We start from the raw sequence: 16,225 nt of genomic DNA on the forward strand, positions 1-16,225 counted from the left end.
GCAGCGCGAGTTTGCGGGACGTCCGGTTTGCGCAACAAGCATGCTTAGAAAGAGACAACGTGTAACGTCGAGCGCCCCTCATATATCCCCTCGAAAAAAACCCTCCCTATCTTTCTCATCTCGTTCCTTCTGCTCTCGATCAACACACGCCATTTACCATGTTTGGTCGTCCGTTGCCCTGGGGCCGCGACCCGCTCCCGGACATGCATTCACTACTCAACACCAGGTCCCGCCACCGGCATCCACGAGCTCGAGTTCCGTCGCTACCTGAGCCACAGGGGCTACCGACATCTACACACCACCGCCCCCGCGAGCCTCGCCAACAGCCGACGTACCCCAAGCACCTCCGCTCTAGCGACCTGTCCACACCTCCAAGCACGACCTCATTGTCGGAGTGGGAGTTCGACACGTACATGCTCGGTCACGATGACGACGATGACGACGACGACGAATACGACATCGACGACAGCGAACCCCACCGCCTCCCCCGCTTCGTACCCGCACGAGCGCGCCATCCACCCCGCCACAGTACTCCAGACGTGCAACGCGCTTCTGTCAACCTCCCGCGCGACACGGCCGCCGAGCTGCGCGCCGACGAATTGCTGCTGCTGCCGGCGCTGACGCATCTGCACATCCGCATGCGCATGCGCGCGCCGTACGCTGCGCGGGACGAGACGCTGTGCGCCGCTGTGCCTGGAACGATGCGGTTTGGCGATGTGGTGAGTAGCGTTGTGGCGATGTGTTTTGGCGACGGCGTGAGGCGGGGTCATGTCACGGCGTGCGTGAAGCAGAGGGGTCAGTGGAGGCAACTTGCCTCGGAGTTGACGCTGGACGAGGTGGCGCCTAGGGGCGAGGTCTTCGGAGATGGGCGGAGGGAGGTTGAAGTCAAAATTGAGGTGAGCGACGATGGAGAAAGGGAGCAGGCCAGAGGCAGGTTCAGTGGGAGGGGGCCGAGAGGGAGTGGCTTTGGGGTGGAGAGGGTGTTGGAACGGGAGGAAAGCAGGTTTAGGGTGGATGTTTGAGTGAGTCGAATTTGAGTGTGCGCGCTTCGCAGCTCCATCGGGCCTGTAGACAACTTGCCTGCTCCCTGTTGCACGTTGTGCGCGTTCGTGCTGTTTGACAGTCCCAGGCGTAGGTAGCATGCCGGTCGTCAGATGATCTCCTGTGCCACGGACGCACAGACAGGCAGGCGTGTGTTGGACTGCGCGAGGCTCGGAAAAAAAGATCGAGTGTTGCTACATATCGTAAAAACCGAGTAATCCTGACCAAAACACCTAACCACACACGCCTGGCGCGATAAAACCCTATCTCAACATTCCGTAGTCGCATACACAGCAATTCAAGACTGGTGTTGCCTTTGCCATGCGGTGCCCTCAACGAAAGAGGTGCCGAACAAAGCACAAAAGAAAGATTGTGTCAGTCGCAATTACAATCCAACCTCCCATTCCCCTTGCCCGATCAGATGCTTCGTTGCCTAGCAGCATGTCACTGCGCATGAGTCATATTCTCGTGACTTAGGCGTCCGCAGGCTTGACACCTTTCTTCTTCTGCTCCACCTTCAACAGCAGCGCGCGGTTGATGTGTGGCAAGACACCTCCAAAGGCAATCGTCGCGCGAATAAGCGTGTCGAGTTCTTCGTCACCGCGGATGGCGAGCTGGAGATGGCGCGGGGTGATGCGCTTGACCTTGAGATCCTTGGCGGCGTTGCCGGCGAGTTCAAGCACTTCAGCGGTAAGGTACTCGAGGACGGCGGTCAAGTAGATGGAGGCCTTTGCGCCGATGCGCGTCTTCTGGCGCGTGATGGTGCGGAGATGACGCTTTATACGACCGCAGGGGAACTGCAAGAAGATGCAAAGTCAGCGGACCGTCATGAAAAGTGAATGCGAAGGTGCAGGGCGCGGGGTAGTGCGATTGGGCATTGCAAAGGGTGAATTTGGGCTGCTACTGACTTGGAGACCGGCTTTGGCGGAGTGCGATTTGGACGTCTTGACGTGCGAGTCACCCTTTCCACCTGTCTTGCCTCCCGTCTTTCCTGTACGCGTCGTCAGCCCTTGCAAGATTCCGATGACGCGAGGTGCTGGGCGACGCGCGTACCTTTGCCGCCTGGCATTTTCAAGAGCTAGACCGGTAGAAATGCCGATATGAATAGAATGGATAGGGTTGCGCGACCGAGTTCCGGGAGTTTGGGGGCGTGGGCGATATGGTGACGCTGGCGGGAGAGGGGTGGTTGGTGTCGTGGATAGGCAAAGGCTTGGACAGGGAAGCTAGAAGTTGTTGTTGTAGGCGCGTCTAGCCGAATAGGAAGGAAGGAGGTCCGTGCGCTGCAGCGCTCAGCGCTCTTGTGCACGAGCCGATGGTTCTGTGTAACAAGGAGCGGTGGCGAGCAAGGCAAAGTCGGGCGTTGTGCATGCCATGGCTGGCCTTGTAGCAGACTGCTCGGGTTGCTGCCTACGCTGGATCTGTGTGTTGGTAGGCAGAAGAGGCGGTGGCGAGTGAGCTTGGCGCCATGGCGTAGAGGCCATGAAGGCGCAACGACGGCGTGGAGTACAGTGGAAAAGGAGTAGGACAGGTCTGGGAAAATGAAACAAAGTGTCGTGACTTTGGAGTCTAGATTTTGTAGATGGCGACTGAGGCACCCAGACTGAAAACGTGAGGTGTCTGTGGGCTTGACATGACCAGGACTGGCAGGACAGAAAGAATGCGTGGACAACGGCAGAGAGAAGAAGTGAGAAGCGAGATGTGGACGTTGTGGCTTACCGTCTGGTGTTGTTCTACTGGATGAGAGCTGTGGGCGCCGTGTGCTTCCATGAGCTTCGTCTGTGAGTGACGGGAGAGGATGTTGATACTGAGCAGCGAGCAGTGAGCAGTGAGCAGTGAGCAGTGAGCAGTGAGCAGTGAGCAGTGCCACGCCTGTGCTTGCGACAGCGAGGCGTTGAGGGGCCAAGCAACGGTCGAGAAGGCACGGACGGATGGAGTCTGCCTGGAGTCTACCTGGACTCACCCAAGTGCCTTGGGCTGGTGAGCTGCTGGTCCAGAAAGCTGCGTGGTCACACAGCGACGATGCTGAGACGCAGGTCGGCAGAGCTCCAGCGACGGCTGCTAAGCACTTTGCGGTCTAGCGCAGACTTGAGAGAGAGGCCAGAACTGACAGCAACAGCCACAGCCACAGCAACAGCCACAGCAACAGCCACAGCAACAGCAACAGCTCCTGGATTTTGCGGCCTGCACACTCTCCGGCTACTTTGCGGCATGAGTGCGCTATCTCGACCTCGGACATAGGCCGCTGTATCGCAGTCCCAGCCCTGTTTCTGTTCTTGCACCACTCGCCCGGCCGCGCGGTTCTGCTCTCGACAGAGTATCCAAGCTCCCTGCCCCGTCCTGGGAACTGAGCGCCTGAGCCCCGTCCTGAGCTTCGACACCCATCGCGCGTGTTGGCCGACCCCCGACGTCGCAGGCCCCATCGCCCTCCCCACCGCACGTCCAGCACCTCGGAGCCACACAGCAGCAGAGCAGATCCGCCATGGCATGGCAATCGCCGTCGGCCATGAACGCAGGCGGAGCGAACGGCGGAGGAGACGGCAGTGCGCCGACCGGCACAGAGTACACGCTGCAGGGTAGGATGCCCTCTTCTGTGGACACGATGCACACGATGTACACGATGCACACGATGTACACGATGCACACGATGCACACGATGCACACGATGCACTCGATGCACTCGATGCACTCGATGCACACCACCCACACCATGCACTTCACCCACACAATGCACACGAAACCCGGCGGCGACGCACCCAGGCTAACAGCGCGGCAGGAGTCATGCGCTTCCTGCAACTCGAATGGCACAACCACGAACGCGCCCGCAACGCCTGGGACATTGAGCGTGCCGAGATGAAGGCCAAGATCGCAAAGCAGGAGGGCGAGGTGCGCAGCGCAAAGAAGCTGAACGACCAGTTGAACAAGCACATCCGCATGCTGGAGCACGTCCTGACCAACGAGCGCGCCAAGACCAGGACGGGCGCCGATGCCCACGCCTCGGACGACTCCAAAGACGCAAAGGGCAAGAAGAGCGCCTCGAAACGTGCGTTGAACGACTGTCCTTGCGCTGCACCGCTACCTCTGCAGGCCAAGCTGACCCTCCACAGCCCAGAACAAGCATCACAACTCCTTTCTCGATGTCGACTCGGAATTCCTCGACCGCACAGACATCGATCGCGACGGCCTGCGCGAGAAGTCGAAGCTGTACCTCACAAAATGCGTCGAGGAGATTACCTATCTGCTGACGCCGCCGCCGCAGCCTCCGCCACAGCAGCCTGGAATGCACGGCCTGGGCAACGGCGCCGGCTTCCTCAATCACGGCGACGCTTCCATGGAGGAAATGTACATGCAGCAACAGCAGCAACAGCAACAACAACAGCAACAGCAACAACAGCAACAACAACAGCAGCAGCAGCAGCAGCAGCAGCAGCACCGTCAGAAGATGCAGTCCCAACTCCCCACACTGCCCAACGCTTCCGTGCCGAACCATCAGTCACCGGCCACCTCCGATTACCAAAACCTGCCTCACCACCCCCAGATGCATGCTGCGCCGCAGATGACCAGGGAGCCGTCTGGACAGCAGCCACTGCCTCAGCACGCTGGTCTTCCCGAGTTTCTCGGGCAACAGCAGCAACAATCGCAATCGCAAGCCCAACCCCAACAGCACCACTACTCTTCGGTTCCCGAGGAGCAAGTAGAGAAGGTCACCCACACATACGACAACCATGGCCGCCAGATACCAAACCGCGAGGACGTCAGCCGGAGTCCCAGCCAGCCCAATGTCGACGAATCGGAAAGCTGGAACTTCGAGGAGCCCATCAGCGAGATTGCACAAGACAGTCTAGCTTCGAGGAGACCTGACACGGAAATGTTTCCCAACGCGAGCCAAATCCCGCCAAAATCGCCTCCGAGGGTTACAAAGGGTCGAAGAGCGAGTACGGATCACAAGCGCAAAGCCAGTAGCGAACTACAAAACCAGAATGCGGTCGCCCCGAGTGCGAGGACAGATCCCCAGAGTTTCAAGGTTCGATTCGCACTGCGCGGCCATCTCGACGTCGTTCGCACCGTCATCTTCACAGGTGGTGGCAGTCCAGCCGAGCCTGAGATCTGCACGGCAGGCGACGATGGCATGATCAAGAGATGGATCATACCAGCGAGCTACGCCAGTCAACACAGCATGAACAACGACCTGGACATTGCCTCGTTCTGGTCACACAGGGGCCATGAGGGTGCTGTAACATCTCTGGCAGCGTGTCCTGCTTCTGCACACTTTGCAACGGGCGGCCGTGTCTCCGGCGATGGCTGGATATTCTCAGGTGGTCAGGACGCCACCATCCGTGTTTGGGAAAGAGGTCGCGTTGATCCCAAGGCTACGTTGGACGGCCACACTGATGCTGTCTGGACCGTGTGTGTACTGCCAACGACATGCGCATCCGTATTTGGGCCAGACTGCAGCAACTACGGTGGCCCAGACCGCATACTCCTTGCTTCAGGTTCTGCGGACGGTACCATTAAAATCTGGGCGGTCAGCGCACCCCCTCAGCTCGTATCGCCGCAGACCAACACACGGCGCGGTGGCAGTCGAAGACACTCGGTCACATCAGGCTCCAACTACCCATCGTCGCCTCAGCCAAGTGTTGCCACGTCGACGCCCTTCCACTACATGCTGGTACATACGATTGAGCGAGCCACGCACCCGTCTCCTACATGCATCAGTCCCCTGTCGCTGAGCGGGGAGAACTTTGTTGTATCCTTTACGGACGCATCAATCATGGTTTACGACACACGAACCGGAGAAGAGCTTATTGGCATGGCCAGCAATGAAACCTATGACGGCACGCCTGCGACCGGTATTACGTCCGTGGTCACAAGCTCGCAAAACACGGAACCTACCGCACAGGATGCGGTACGCGGTTCAGAAGACGAGGCGATTCATGGGCCTACAGGGTCTAACAGTGGCGGCGGTCTAGAGGGTGTGATTATCAGTGGGCACGAAGACCAGTTCATTCGTTTCTTCGATGCAAACTCTGGTAAGTGACATGACGTTGTGGTACCGGATCGTTTGAGCTGACCACTACACTAGGACAATGCACATACAGCATGCTGGCTCACCCGTCCGCCATATCTTCCCTCTCCCTCAGCAAGGACGGTCGCGAAGCTGTCTCGGCTGGTCACGACGCCTCGATCCGTTTCTGGTCACTCGACAAGCGTATTTGCACGCAAGAGATCACTGCTCACCGCATCATGCGTGGTGAGGGTGTCTGCAGCGTTGTGTGGAGCCAAGATGGCCGTCTTGTTGTCTCAGCGGGCGGCGACGGTATCGTCAAGGTCTTTGCAAGGTAGCATCTTCCCAAGCCCGTGACAAGGACGCATCCGGACACATCTCATTTTGACTCACTGTTCCGACATTGAATCACGTACTGCAGCATTTCTTGGTCGATGCATTGTTAGCTGGATCATACCCCGCGCTTTTCTTGGATGTTGGACTTGAATGGCATCATGTAGCTGGACGATTGATGGAATATGCATATGGTAATTGTACGCTCGGGCCTGCCACGTGCCGCCGTCACTTTGACTTGCTCCTCTACGCTCGCGTGGGGAGCGCGCCAGGTGCACAGCTTCTGGTCGCCTTCCTTCCGCTTCGCTTCAGCTGTACGATATACTTTGACTGAAAATCAAGAAGCAATGGCAATCTAGGTTGTTGCATACTTCAACTTGGTGCCCACGTTCACATTTCTTTCTTAGGCAAAATGAGTGAGGACCTGCCCCAATAGTCCGTCAACTAGATAAGGCAGACTGCGCGATACGCGAGTCATGCATCATCCATCCCACTTCACCCCACTTCTCCGCAAACAAACATCATCACTCGGCCTGCATGATGATGAATTGTCTCACGCCCGTCAGAGCTCAAGTTTGCTTGTTTGTGTTCGTCCTTCGTCTTCGCTGACCACCGCATATTCTCAGCAGTAGCCCCAGCCACAGTCCCCATAATGGCAAAGCAGTTCCAAGACAAAGTAGTCCTCATAACTGGTGGAGGAAGTGGTATTGGGTACGACACCGCCCCTCACGGCCCCTCCTCTACAGGACACTCCCACTCACCGCGAATGACGGGCACAGGCGCGCGACGGCGCTGAAGTTCTCCTCTCTCGGCGCCAAACTAGCCATCTGCGACATCAACGCCACCTCTCTCGCCGACCTCGCCTCAGCCGCACAAACACAGACGTACACGCAAGCCGTCGACGTAGGCAACACAGCGCAAGTCGACGCCTTCGTCGCCAACGCCGTGCAAACCCTCGGCGGCATCGACCACGTCTTCAACTGCGCCGGCGTAAACCCGACCTCGATCCCGCTCCGCTCCACCACAGACGCATACTGGGACAAGCTGGTCAACACGAACCTCAAGGGCGTGTTCCTCGTCACGCGCGCCTGCCTGCCACATCTGCGCCGCGGCAGCGCAGTCGTAAACGTCAGCTCCATCAGCGGCATCCGCGGCTCCGCGCTGCAGTCCGTCTACTGCACCACCAAGTTCGGGCTCATCGGCATGTCCAAGTCGCTGGCGCTCGAGCTGGGGCCCGCGGGGATTCGCGTGAATTGCGTGGCGCCGGGGTACATTGACACGCCTACGAATGCGGGGATTGTCAAGGGTGGGGAGGCGGTCGAGAGGATGCGCACGGGGAATGCGTTGGAGCGGTTGGGCACGCCCGAGGAGGTGGCGGATGTGGTGGTGTTTTTGATGGGGGAGGAGGCCCGCTATGTCAATGGGAGTGTGCTGGAGATCGATGGCGGGTTGAAAGGGTAGTACGACGAGCAAGTGATGAGTGGGTCGGTGGATGCAGGTAGGTACCAGATTCGCATGTTCATGTGCGTGCATGGGATCGGGATTAGGAGGTCGTGGAAGTTGAACGCACAGCGGCAGTACGATCGAACAACACAGTCTATTCTCACAGCAACTATAAGAAGCGTATGATAAAACTTTCAACATAATCCAAACAGTCGGTCAGGGGATATCATGCTCGTGCCGTGCTAGGCCGTGCCATCGTCCGGCCCGTCGTCGTATACATCTTTCCCGCAAATGCAATTACGCCCACTCCGTCAAGTTCCCCCAGACACACGCTAAATCACAACGCGATGCAAGCTCATCGCCACAAGTTAACATGCTACCCTTTCTTCTCCAACCCTTGCTCTCCCTCTCCTCTCTTGTCTCCTGCTTCTCTCTTTTCTCTCGCCTCGTTCTGCTCGACTTCTCTCTTCTCTTGTTGTTCTTGGCCGGGCTTCCCCTCTTGCTGACCACCCTCTCGTTTCTCCTCCTGCTGCGTCTCGCTCTCCCCTTTCATCAGTTGCGCATCCTTCGTCTCTCGCTTCGCCTCTTTGGCTGATTTCACCTCCTCATCTCCGATTGTCAAGCCGTCGATTTTCTTGATGAGATCCTCGACCTTGAACGGCTTGCTAATAAGATCATCCATGCCTGCCTCTCGCATGCTGTTTCGCTGCGCCTCGCGCACGTTGGCGCTGACGCCGAGGATCTTGCTATACCCGGCTTTGCCATCGTCCTGCAACTGCCTGATCTCCGTTGTCGCCTGGTTTCCGTCTTTGACTGGCATCTCCTGGTCCATGAGGATGCAATCGAAGTAATTTCGGTTATGCTGGTCTTGGGCAGCCGTCGCCCCGCGCTCAAATACAGCGTCGATGGCTTCTTGTCCGTTGTTTGCGACAAAAACTTCAAACCCACGCGCTTGCAGCTGCCGACGAAGGACCTTCTGGTTGATGAGGTTGTCTTCAACAAGGAGAAGGGTGCGCTTGTCTTCCGAGCGTCGGGTTCCTTGTACTTGATGGGCTTTGTGAGCAGCCGCTTTTTGCCGTTTGCTTTCGCCTGATTCCGTGTATGATACATTATTGTCGTTACCTTCTTGGAGAGGAGTGATTTGGTTGGCAACGCTCTTGGTCTCGTGATAGCGGTTATCCTCGGTAGATTCAGGGTGGGCTTCGGGAAAGTACTCGGTAGGTGGGTTCTTAAGGCTTGGATCGACATTGTCAACATCTACACCTGTGTGACTTGTCAATGTGCCTAACCCAAAACTTTCGCCGTTGACGTGAGATTCATCCTTCTTGTCTTGACTCTCGCCCTCGCTGTCTTTAGCTTCCAGTTTGACTTCCTTTCTGTCCTGTTCGCTCGTCCTTTCCTTGATGTCTGGAAGCTGCGAATTGGACCGGCTGTAGCCCGGTCGTGGTGTTTGCGCTCGTTGATTGGAAAGTCCTGGATTTTCAGAGTTGCTACGTAACGATAACAGCGGCCTTCCATCCTCGCTAGAACCGTTGGATCGTCGCACCTTGAAGAAGAAACCGAATGTTGATCCATCGCCTTCCTTAGAACTCACACCAATATCACCACCGTGCAGCTGGCATACTGTGACAGGTGTTAGCGCAAGCTACATGAGCAATGAATCGTACTTACGTTTACGAGAGATGAAGAGTCCAAGTCCAGAGCCGCCGTATTTCTCCTGTGTTTTGGGTGTTGCTTGTCTGAATCTCTCAAACAGCTTGGCTTGATCGTCTTTACTGATTCCGATGCCTGAGTCCTTGACAGCTACCATGAGATAGAAGACATCACCAGTACCCCATTCAGAGGATTTGGTGGAGTCCACGTGAAAGGATTCTTTGTCTTGACCGAAGTATATAACGTTAGGCGGATACGAAGTCGGACGTTTTGTTGAGGCTCCCATGGAGACCGTAATCGACTTGCTACCCTTCTTACGGGAAGTGAACTTGACAGCATTTGTAATCAAATTTACCAGCACTAAAAGGTCAGTAAGAGCATTCGCATTGCGTCAAGGACAGTACCTTGCTTCATCCTGTTGATATCCGCAACAACATGGTCGACTTTTTGATCATCGTAGGAGATGTCCATAGCGTAGTGGAACTTGATACTCTTTGCTTTGAACTCCGACTGGAAAACTTTGAGCGCTTGAGAAAACTCCCATTTAGGTCGTACCACTGGATTTGGTCAGTCCGCAAGTCAAAGGCGTGGGGATGATGGCTTACCACGGGGCACCAGAGACAGCATCATGGAATCTAGCTTTGAAAATGAAAGAATATCGTCTACCAGGGTGTTTTGATGTGAAACACAAAGTAATATCGTATCAGCAGCATCCAAGATGTCTGATAGTTGGTCCTCAATGTCTGCATGGCCAGAGCTAAGCTCGCGTGTAATGTCTTTGACTTCTTCGGCCAGATGCATGACTGCGCTGAGCGGATTTCGAATCTCGTGGGAGACCATGTCGATGAACCGTTCCTGTTGTTCTTTCCTGTCCTGGGCTTCGGTAGCGGCTTTCTCTTGGGTCAGCTGGGCTTGTTTGATCTCGGTGATATCAACAACTGCACAGATGAATCCGGCCTCAGGATCCTCGTTGAGCGGTCTGAACAGGAACAGCCTCCACTCCCCTTTCTCGCCTGCGGCTTCGCTGGTACACCGGAATTCAATCCGAAGGTCTTCCCGTTTAGAGAAGGCCTTGCGATATGCGGACATGACTCGATCATAATCGTCCGGATGAATGCTCTCGGGCCAGGCGCGAAACTCATTGGCCATCTTGTTTGTCGTGAGTCTGAAAAAGCCGTCGTTGACGAAGATAGCCTCAAGCTCTTTATCAAGAATCGCCAGTCCATTTGGCAATAGTTCGGCAAATCGCTGGAAGAGCTGTGTCTGCATTGCATCGGCTTGTCCATCATTACTTTTTCCGTACGGCCTGTCGCTACCGGGGTGGCTGTCGGTTTTTGCTGGATTCCTGGAGGCTAGTTTGCCGAGACCTTCAAGTCCAGTGTACGTTTCCACGTTAGTGTTACGCATGAGTTGCGCCAAGACCCCTTGACGGCTGCCTTTGTCGTCAAGAAGGGTGCTGAGGTGGATCTGTGCCTCAGCATCTTCAGCATCCTCGTTACTGAATTGATCCAGAAAAAACCTGGCGTCTGTAAAGGTGTGATGAGATGAAGCACTTAACTGGAAAGACAGGGCTTGATCCTTACCTACCTTGACGGTCCTACCGCGCACGACCCGCTGCAGAGTGCTGAGTGCCTCTGCTTTGTAGCTTTGAAGTGCGCTTGTGCCCTGCCCGTCCAATTTGCCTCGCGCTTTGTTCCACGCCGCGTTCCCGATAACAGTAAGATCGCTTCCCCAGAAGATGGCGGCGCAGTGAGACATGGGCAAGACGCATGAGTTGACGAGACATTTGAGCGATGAACACCAGGAGTCGTGCGGCCCTATAGAAGTCTTAGACCTACTGCGCATTAGCATACGAGATTGCAGAAGGCCCGCAGATCATACCAGTCGACATCGTTTAGCGCCTCCGAGTTGACGTCGAAGGGCATGAACGCATCCATGGTCGCTTTGCAGCAACGTTTGGGTGGGAAGGGCTTGTGGCAGTAGACAGATTCAGTGAACACAGAGTGGGAGACACCACTGACGTCATGTGGATTGTCAAGTTCTAAAGCGCTTTGCTACTTCGAAAGAACAGCGTGCCTTGCGCCAGATGGGCACCTAGAAGGCCTTGGGGGAAGTCTAGACTTTACACGCACCGAGAATCGACGAAAATTGTGACGATCGACCCGTGACTGTCCTGTAGCCTTCAAATTGGGTTAGTGCATGGAATCCGCGCTGTCAGGATCGAGATCGGAACGGCAATTCACAACCTTCGCGAATTTGTCTGGTACAAAAGACCAAGCTTGGATGTTGTAGGGCTGTCGGGTCGGATACTCTACCGAGCATGATCGACAGACGGCTCTTCGTTATTTGTGGGAGCAAGCAGCAACAACATCGACGATGACAGTCTGGCGACGTCGGCAGCAGCACCCAATGTCCAATGTGCGGCAAGCACGTCCGGCTAATGTCGAAGCGTAAAGGGTGCAGCTCAACGATGGCGTTTTCGCTCAACAGAGCGAGGGGTTATGTCATACGTCGTGTATACCAGTGTCACAGGGCACCATAAATCAGAACATGGAGGTCTGAATTCCGCGTATCTTAAATACATTTGCCATCGGAGCGCGATGTAATCAACACAACTTTTGGAGAAGCAATGCTCACATCTCCTATTACAGACACGCATGCCCGTCATGTTCGACTGCGAAGGTCCTTCAGTTGGTCCGAGTTACCGCTTTCAGTAATGCCGCATTATCGTTACTGCTCGACCAACCTCTTCCGCCAGACGGCTGCCTACCAATGTCTTACATTGAAGCAAAGGCTGCGTAGCTGGTATACTCCAAGGTCTGACTTACGTGCCTCGACTGACCGCTCCTGGACTGGACAACAAGGCCACCCTGCCATACTGGATTAGAGATACGATTCAACCCTCCTGAGGAATCCATCAGGCGTTCCAGTAATCACTTGCTTGGTGCTAACGGTCTGTCCCATCTCTGTTGCTATTTTCGTGTACCACGAGGCCTTCTCAGACGCAGGGTAAGTGATCACTCGTCAGTGGAGTTGTGGTTGCGTGTTCTTAAGGCTTTGCAAGACACACAATACATACAAACGCAACTCGCTGGTCAGTGGCAGCTTGCGCGTCAGGCCGAGCCACACATCGTCCCGCACGCTCACCCCATACGGGAAAGTTGGAAAATCCTCCAGATCTCCAGGCCCTCTCAGCGAACACAGCCGCAAAGATGCCACGAAGAACAGCCTTGCTTAGCGTCTCGGCTCCTCGCCTAGCGGCATGTCGCCAAACACCATTGTCGTTCGTGTAACAGTGCCCGGCTGCCGGCAGTCGTCAACCGTGTCTCGAAACAAAGCGCAATGCTTGGATTATGCAAGGCTTCGTTGTCGAGGTGCGTAAGTTGTGGCGTGTTCCTAGCAGCTTTGCGCTGAACGGCCACACATATCATTGACTTCGGCCACTTGGCAGCCGTCATTTTCTCGTGAGCCCAAGCATACCCGGACATGATCAGAGATGCCCAAGCATTTCCGCAGCAGGATCACTTGTGAAGTCTGGTCTCGGACTTGGCGTATAGCATGGCGATATTTGCTGACCATGGGCCAGGAGGTGAGTATATAGTCTAGCTTCGTCCACAGCTTCAAGTGTCGTCAGAACGAGCAGCAACTCGATAACACACAGATCAGCCTCACAAACACCTCGCTACATCACACAACTCTCATACTCTTGAAAGACCAGCCACAATGCTCTTCCAGAAGCTCGCCATCGTTGCCACCTTGACCGCCATTGTTGCGGCTCAGGACATCAGCCAGGATGACATACCCCAGCAGTGCACACAGGTGTGCGCCCAGGTGGTCACAATCGCCCGAGACTGCGACAACCAGAATGGTTTGGGAAAGCCCATCTTATCGACAACGTGAACTAACAGGTCTTTTAGACAACGACAATGCCGAGCTCCAGTGCATCTGCAATGCTTCCAATGCCAGCACTTTGATCCCAGCCTGCGAGGCCTGCGTCCGGCAGTTCGACACCGACACCGACGACGACAACGATGACGACGACGACGACGACGACAATGACGTTCGGGAGGTCCTGACGCGCTGTAACTTTACGGTTCAGAGCTCTTTTAACTCGGCCAGCGCCAGCTCAGTTGCCTCGACTGCTGTCTCGTCCGCCGCCTCTGCCACCGCTTCGGGCACCATCCTTGTGACCACCTCTGGTACGTCGGTGCTTACGACGAGCATTGGACCGCAGCAGACGCAGAACGCCGCGCCTGTCGTGACTGCTGCGGCGGGTATGGGTCTTGGTGCTCTTGGCTTTGCGCTTGGTATGCTCTAGACGCGGGGAGGTGAGGGAGTGAGTTGCAACAGAGAGGTGAGGTGGTTAGATTTCTAGGGGGTGCTTTGTTGAATGATGGGTGACTGTCAAATGCAAGTGCATAGCGTCCAATCCTTTTGCGTCTGTGTTTCTAGGGTGTTGAGTGTGTACATAGTAGACATATACCATGTGACCTACGAATTGAGAGCTATTTGTGTTTTAGCTGCTACATGGCCGGCCATGACTGATGCAATGACTTGGAACGTTCGCGCTGTAACTTGCCAACTGCTCTTGCTTCCCTGACTGTGGGTCTCTTCCAGGACGGCGATGGATTGTGCAGTCGGAAGCGATGACGGCCATAAAGCCGAGGGAAATAGCCGCGCTGGGATCGCATTCTGGCCTAACCGCTTCTCGATGTTTCCAGCAAATTTCAAGAACATTGTCGAAGTCCAGCTATCATCTCCGCAATCCTCTTCACCTCCTCCCCCATCCTCATCTCTTCCTCGTATCTTGCATTAGGCCGGAGTCTGGGAGCAAGAACTGAGTTTACTTCCCGCACACACATCCAATTCCCCACAATGCAGAGAGCTTTCACAGCCCGCGCGCGGACTTCCGCTCTGAAGGCCAGCTCCAGGAGCTTCAACCTCCAGCAACAGAGATTTGCCCACAAGGTACGGCATTGCAACCATCGCACACAACACCACGAGAGCTGCAGACGCTGACAGTGATGACAGGAGCTCAAGTTCGGTGTCGAGGGACGCGCCGCCCTGCTCAAGGGTGTCGACACAATCGCCCGCGCTGTCTCGACAACGCTCGGCCCCAAGGGTCGCAACGTCCTCATCGAGTCCAGCTACGGCTCGCCCAAGATCACAAAGGGTATGTCATGCGCACGACACACGTCTGCGACCTATTGCTGACCTAACTTAGATGGTGTGACCGTCTCCAAGGCCATCACCCTCGAGGACAAGTTCGAGAACCTCGGTGCGCGTCTGCTCCAGGATGTTGCCTCCAAGACCAACGAGGTCGCCGGTGACGGTACCACAACCGCCACCGTCCTCGCCCGCGCCATCTTCTCCGAGACCGTCAAGAACGTCGCTGCTGGATGCAACCCCATGGACCTGAGGCGCGGAACCCAGGCCGCCGTCGAGGCTGTTGTCGAGTACCTGCGCGCAAACAAGAAGGAGATCACCACCAGCGAGGAGATCTCCCAGGTTGCCACCATCTCCGCCAACGGCGACACCCACATTGGCAAGCTCCTCTCCAACGCCATGGAGAAGGTTGGCAAGGAGGGTGTCATCACCGTCAAGGAGGGCAAGACCATCGAGGACGAGCTCGAGATCACCGAGGGAATGAAGTTCGACCGCGGTTACATCTCTCCCTACTTCATTACCGACGCCAAGAGCTCCAAGGTCGAGTTCGAGAAGCCCTTGATCCTCCTCTCCGAGAAGAAGATCTCTGCTGTCCAGGACATCATCCCCGCTCTCGAGGCCTCCCAGCAGCAGCGCCGCCCGCTTGTCATCATTGCTGAGGACATTGACGGTGAGGCCCTTGCCGTCTGCATTCTCAACAAGCTGCGTGGTCAGCTCCAGGTCGCCGCCGTCAAGGCTCCTGGCTTCGGTGACAACCGCAAGTCCATCCTCGGCGACCTTGCCGTCCTGACAAACGCTACCGTCTTCAGCGACGACCTCGACATCAAGCTCGAGAAGGCAACCGCCGAGATGCTTGGTTCCACCGGTGCTATCACCATCACCAAGGAGGACACCATCTTCCTCAACGGTGACGGCAGCAAGGACGCCGTCTCCCAGCGCTGCGAGCAGATCCGCGGTGTCATGGCCGACCCCTCCACCTCCGAGTACGAGAAGGAGAAGCTTCAGGAGCGTCTTGCCAAACTCTCCGGTGGCGTTGCCGTCATCAAGGTCGGCGGTGCCTCGGAGGTTGAGGTTGGTGAGAAGAAGGACCGCATCGTCGACGCCCTCAACGCCACCCGCGCTGCCGTCGAGGAGGGCATCCTCCCCGGTGGTGGCACTGGTCTCCTCAAGGCTTCCGTCAACGCTCTTAAGAACGTCAAGGCCGCCAACTTCGACCAGCAGCTTGGTATCACCATTGTCAAGAACGCCATTACCCACCCCGCCCGCAAGATTGTCGAGAACGCCGGTGCTGAGGGCTCCGTTGTTGTTGGCAAGCTTACCGATGAGTTTGGCGGCGACTTCAACAAGGGCTTCAACAGCGCCACAGGCGAGTATGTCAACATGATTGACGCGGGTATCCTCGATCCCTTCAAGGTCGTCCGTACCGCTCTCGTCGATGCTAGCGGTGTTGCTTCTCTTCTCGGAACCACCGAGGTTGCGATTGTCGAGGCCGTCGAGAAGAACCCCAGCCCGATGGGCGGCGCAGGCGGAAACCCCATGGCCGGAATGGGAGGTATGATGGGAATGTGAGAAGTCGATTGAAGTAGC

General features: G+C 56.1%; 7 protein-coding genes across 7 annotated transcripts, besides 11 other annotated features; 5 read left to right on the forward strand and 2 right to left on the reverse strand.

The window, feature by feature from the left end:
* Positions 1-158: 158 nt before the first annotated feature.
* On the forward strand, positions 159-1,022 carry EKO05_0002941 (uncharacterized protein; the record flags this gene model as incomplete). The annotated part of the gene is made up of 1 exon (XM_038945176.1): positions 159-1,022. One exon carries the CDS (start codon positions 159-161, stop codon positions 1,020-1,022), a length of 864 nt encoding a protein of 287 aa, XP_038801506.1.
* Positions 424-467: a tandem repeat.
* Positions 1,023-1,514: 492 nt separating the features above from the next.
* EKO05_0002942 (histone H2A.Z) lies at positions 1,515-2,110 on the reverse strand (the record flags this gene model as incomplete). The annotated part of the gene is made up of 3 exons (XM_038938075.1): positions 1,515-1,838; positions 1,950-2,032; positions 2,095-2,110. 3 exons carry the CDS (start codon positions 2,108-2,110, stop codon positions 1,515-1,517), a joined length of 423 nt encoding a protein of 140 aa, XP_038801507.1.
* Positions 2,111-2,846: 736 nt separating this feature from the next.
* Positions 2,847-2,904: a tandem repeat.
* Positions 2,905-3,147: 243 nt separating this feature from the next.
* Positions 3,148-3,206: a tandem repeat.
* A 314-nt stretch (positions 3,207-3,520) lies between these two features.
* EKO05_0002943 (1,2-dihydroxy-3-keto-5-methylthiopentene dioxygenase) lies at positions 3,521-6,381 on the forward strand (the record flags this gene model as incomplete). The annotated part of the gene is made up of 4 exons (XM_038937775.1): positions 3,521-3,614; positions 3,815-4,081; positions 4,146-6,068; positions 6,122-6,381. The coding sequence occupies 4 exons, from the start codon at positions 3,521-3,523 to the stop codon at positions 6,379-6,381; spliced, it is 2,544 nt and encodes an 847-aa protein (XP_038801508.1).
* Positions 3,636-3,738: a tandem repeat.
* Positions 4,284-4,314: a tandem repeat.
* Positions 4,383-4,415: a tandem repeat.
* Positions 4,387-4,486: a tandem repeat.
* Positions 4,416-4,480: a mobile genetic element.
* A 647-nt stretch (positions 6,382-7,028) lies between the features above and the next one.
* EKO05_0002944 (uncharacterized protein) lies at positions 7,029-7,837 on the forward strand (the record flags this gene model as incomplete). The annotated part of the gene is made up of 2 exons (XM_038937959.1): positions 7,029-7,087; positions 7,156-7,837. 2 exons carry the CDS (start codon positions 7,029-7,031, stop codon positions 7,835-7,837), a joined length of 741 nt encoding a protein of 246 aa, XP_038801509.1.
* Positions 7,838-8,195: 358 nt separating this feature from the next.
* Positions 8,196-11,409, reverse strand: EKO05_0002945 (uncharacterized protein; the record flags this gene model as incomplete). Its single annotated transcript, XM_038938142.1, has 6 exons — positions 8,196-9,442; positions 9,491-9,832; positions 9,877-10,029; positions 10,078-10,998; positions 11,056-11,306; positions 11,354-11,409. The coding sequence occupies 6 exons, from the start codon at positions 11,407-11,409 to the stop codon at positions 8,196-8,198; spliced, it is 2,970 nt and encodes a 989-aa protein (XP_038801510.1).
* Positions 8,226-8,303: a tandem repeat.
* A 1,786-nt stretch (positions 11,410-13,195) lies between the features above and the next one.
* EKO05_0002946 (uncharacterized protein) lies at positions 13,196-13,790 on the forward strand (the record flags this gene model as incomplete). Its single annotated transcript, XM_038937779.1, has 2 exons — positions 13,196-13,340; positions 13,390-13,790. The coding sequence occupies 2 exons, from the start codon at positions 13,196-13,198 to the stop codon at positions 13,788-13,790; spliced, it is 546 nt and encodes a 181-aa protein (XP_038801511.1).
* Positions 13,490-13,526: a tandem repeat.
* A 434-nt stretch (positions 13,791-14,224) lies between the features above and the next one.
* Positions 14,225-14,274: a tandem repeat.
* A 73-nt stretch (positions 14,275-14,347) lies between these two features.
* EKO05_0002947 (chaperonin) lies at positions 14,348-16,207 on the forward strand (the record flags this gene model as incomplete). Its single annotated transcript, XM_038937719.1, has 3 exons — positions 14,348-14,440; positions 14,504-14,645; positions 14,697-16,207. 3 exons carry the CDS (start codon positions 14,348-14,350, stop codon positions 16,205-16,207), a joined length of 1,746 nt encoding a protein of 581 aa, XP_038801512.1.
* Between the last annotated feature and the right edge of the window lie 18 nt (positions 16,208-16,225).

This window comes from Ascochyta rabiei, chromosome 4 (assembly GCF_004011695.2).
Source record: "Ascochyta rabiei chromosome 4, complete sequence".
Classification (NCBI taxonomy): domain Eukaryota; kingdom Fungi; phylum Ascomycota; class Dothideomycetes; order Pleosporales; family Didymellaceae; genus Ascochyta; species Ascochyta rabiei.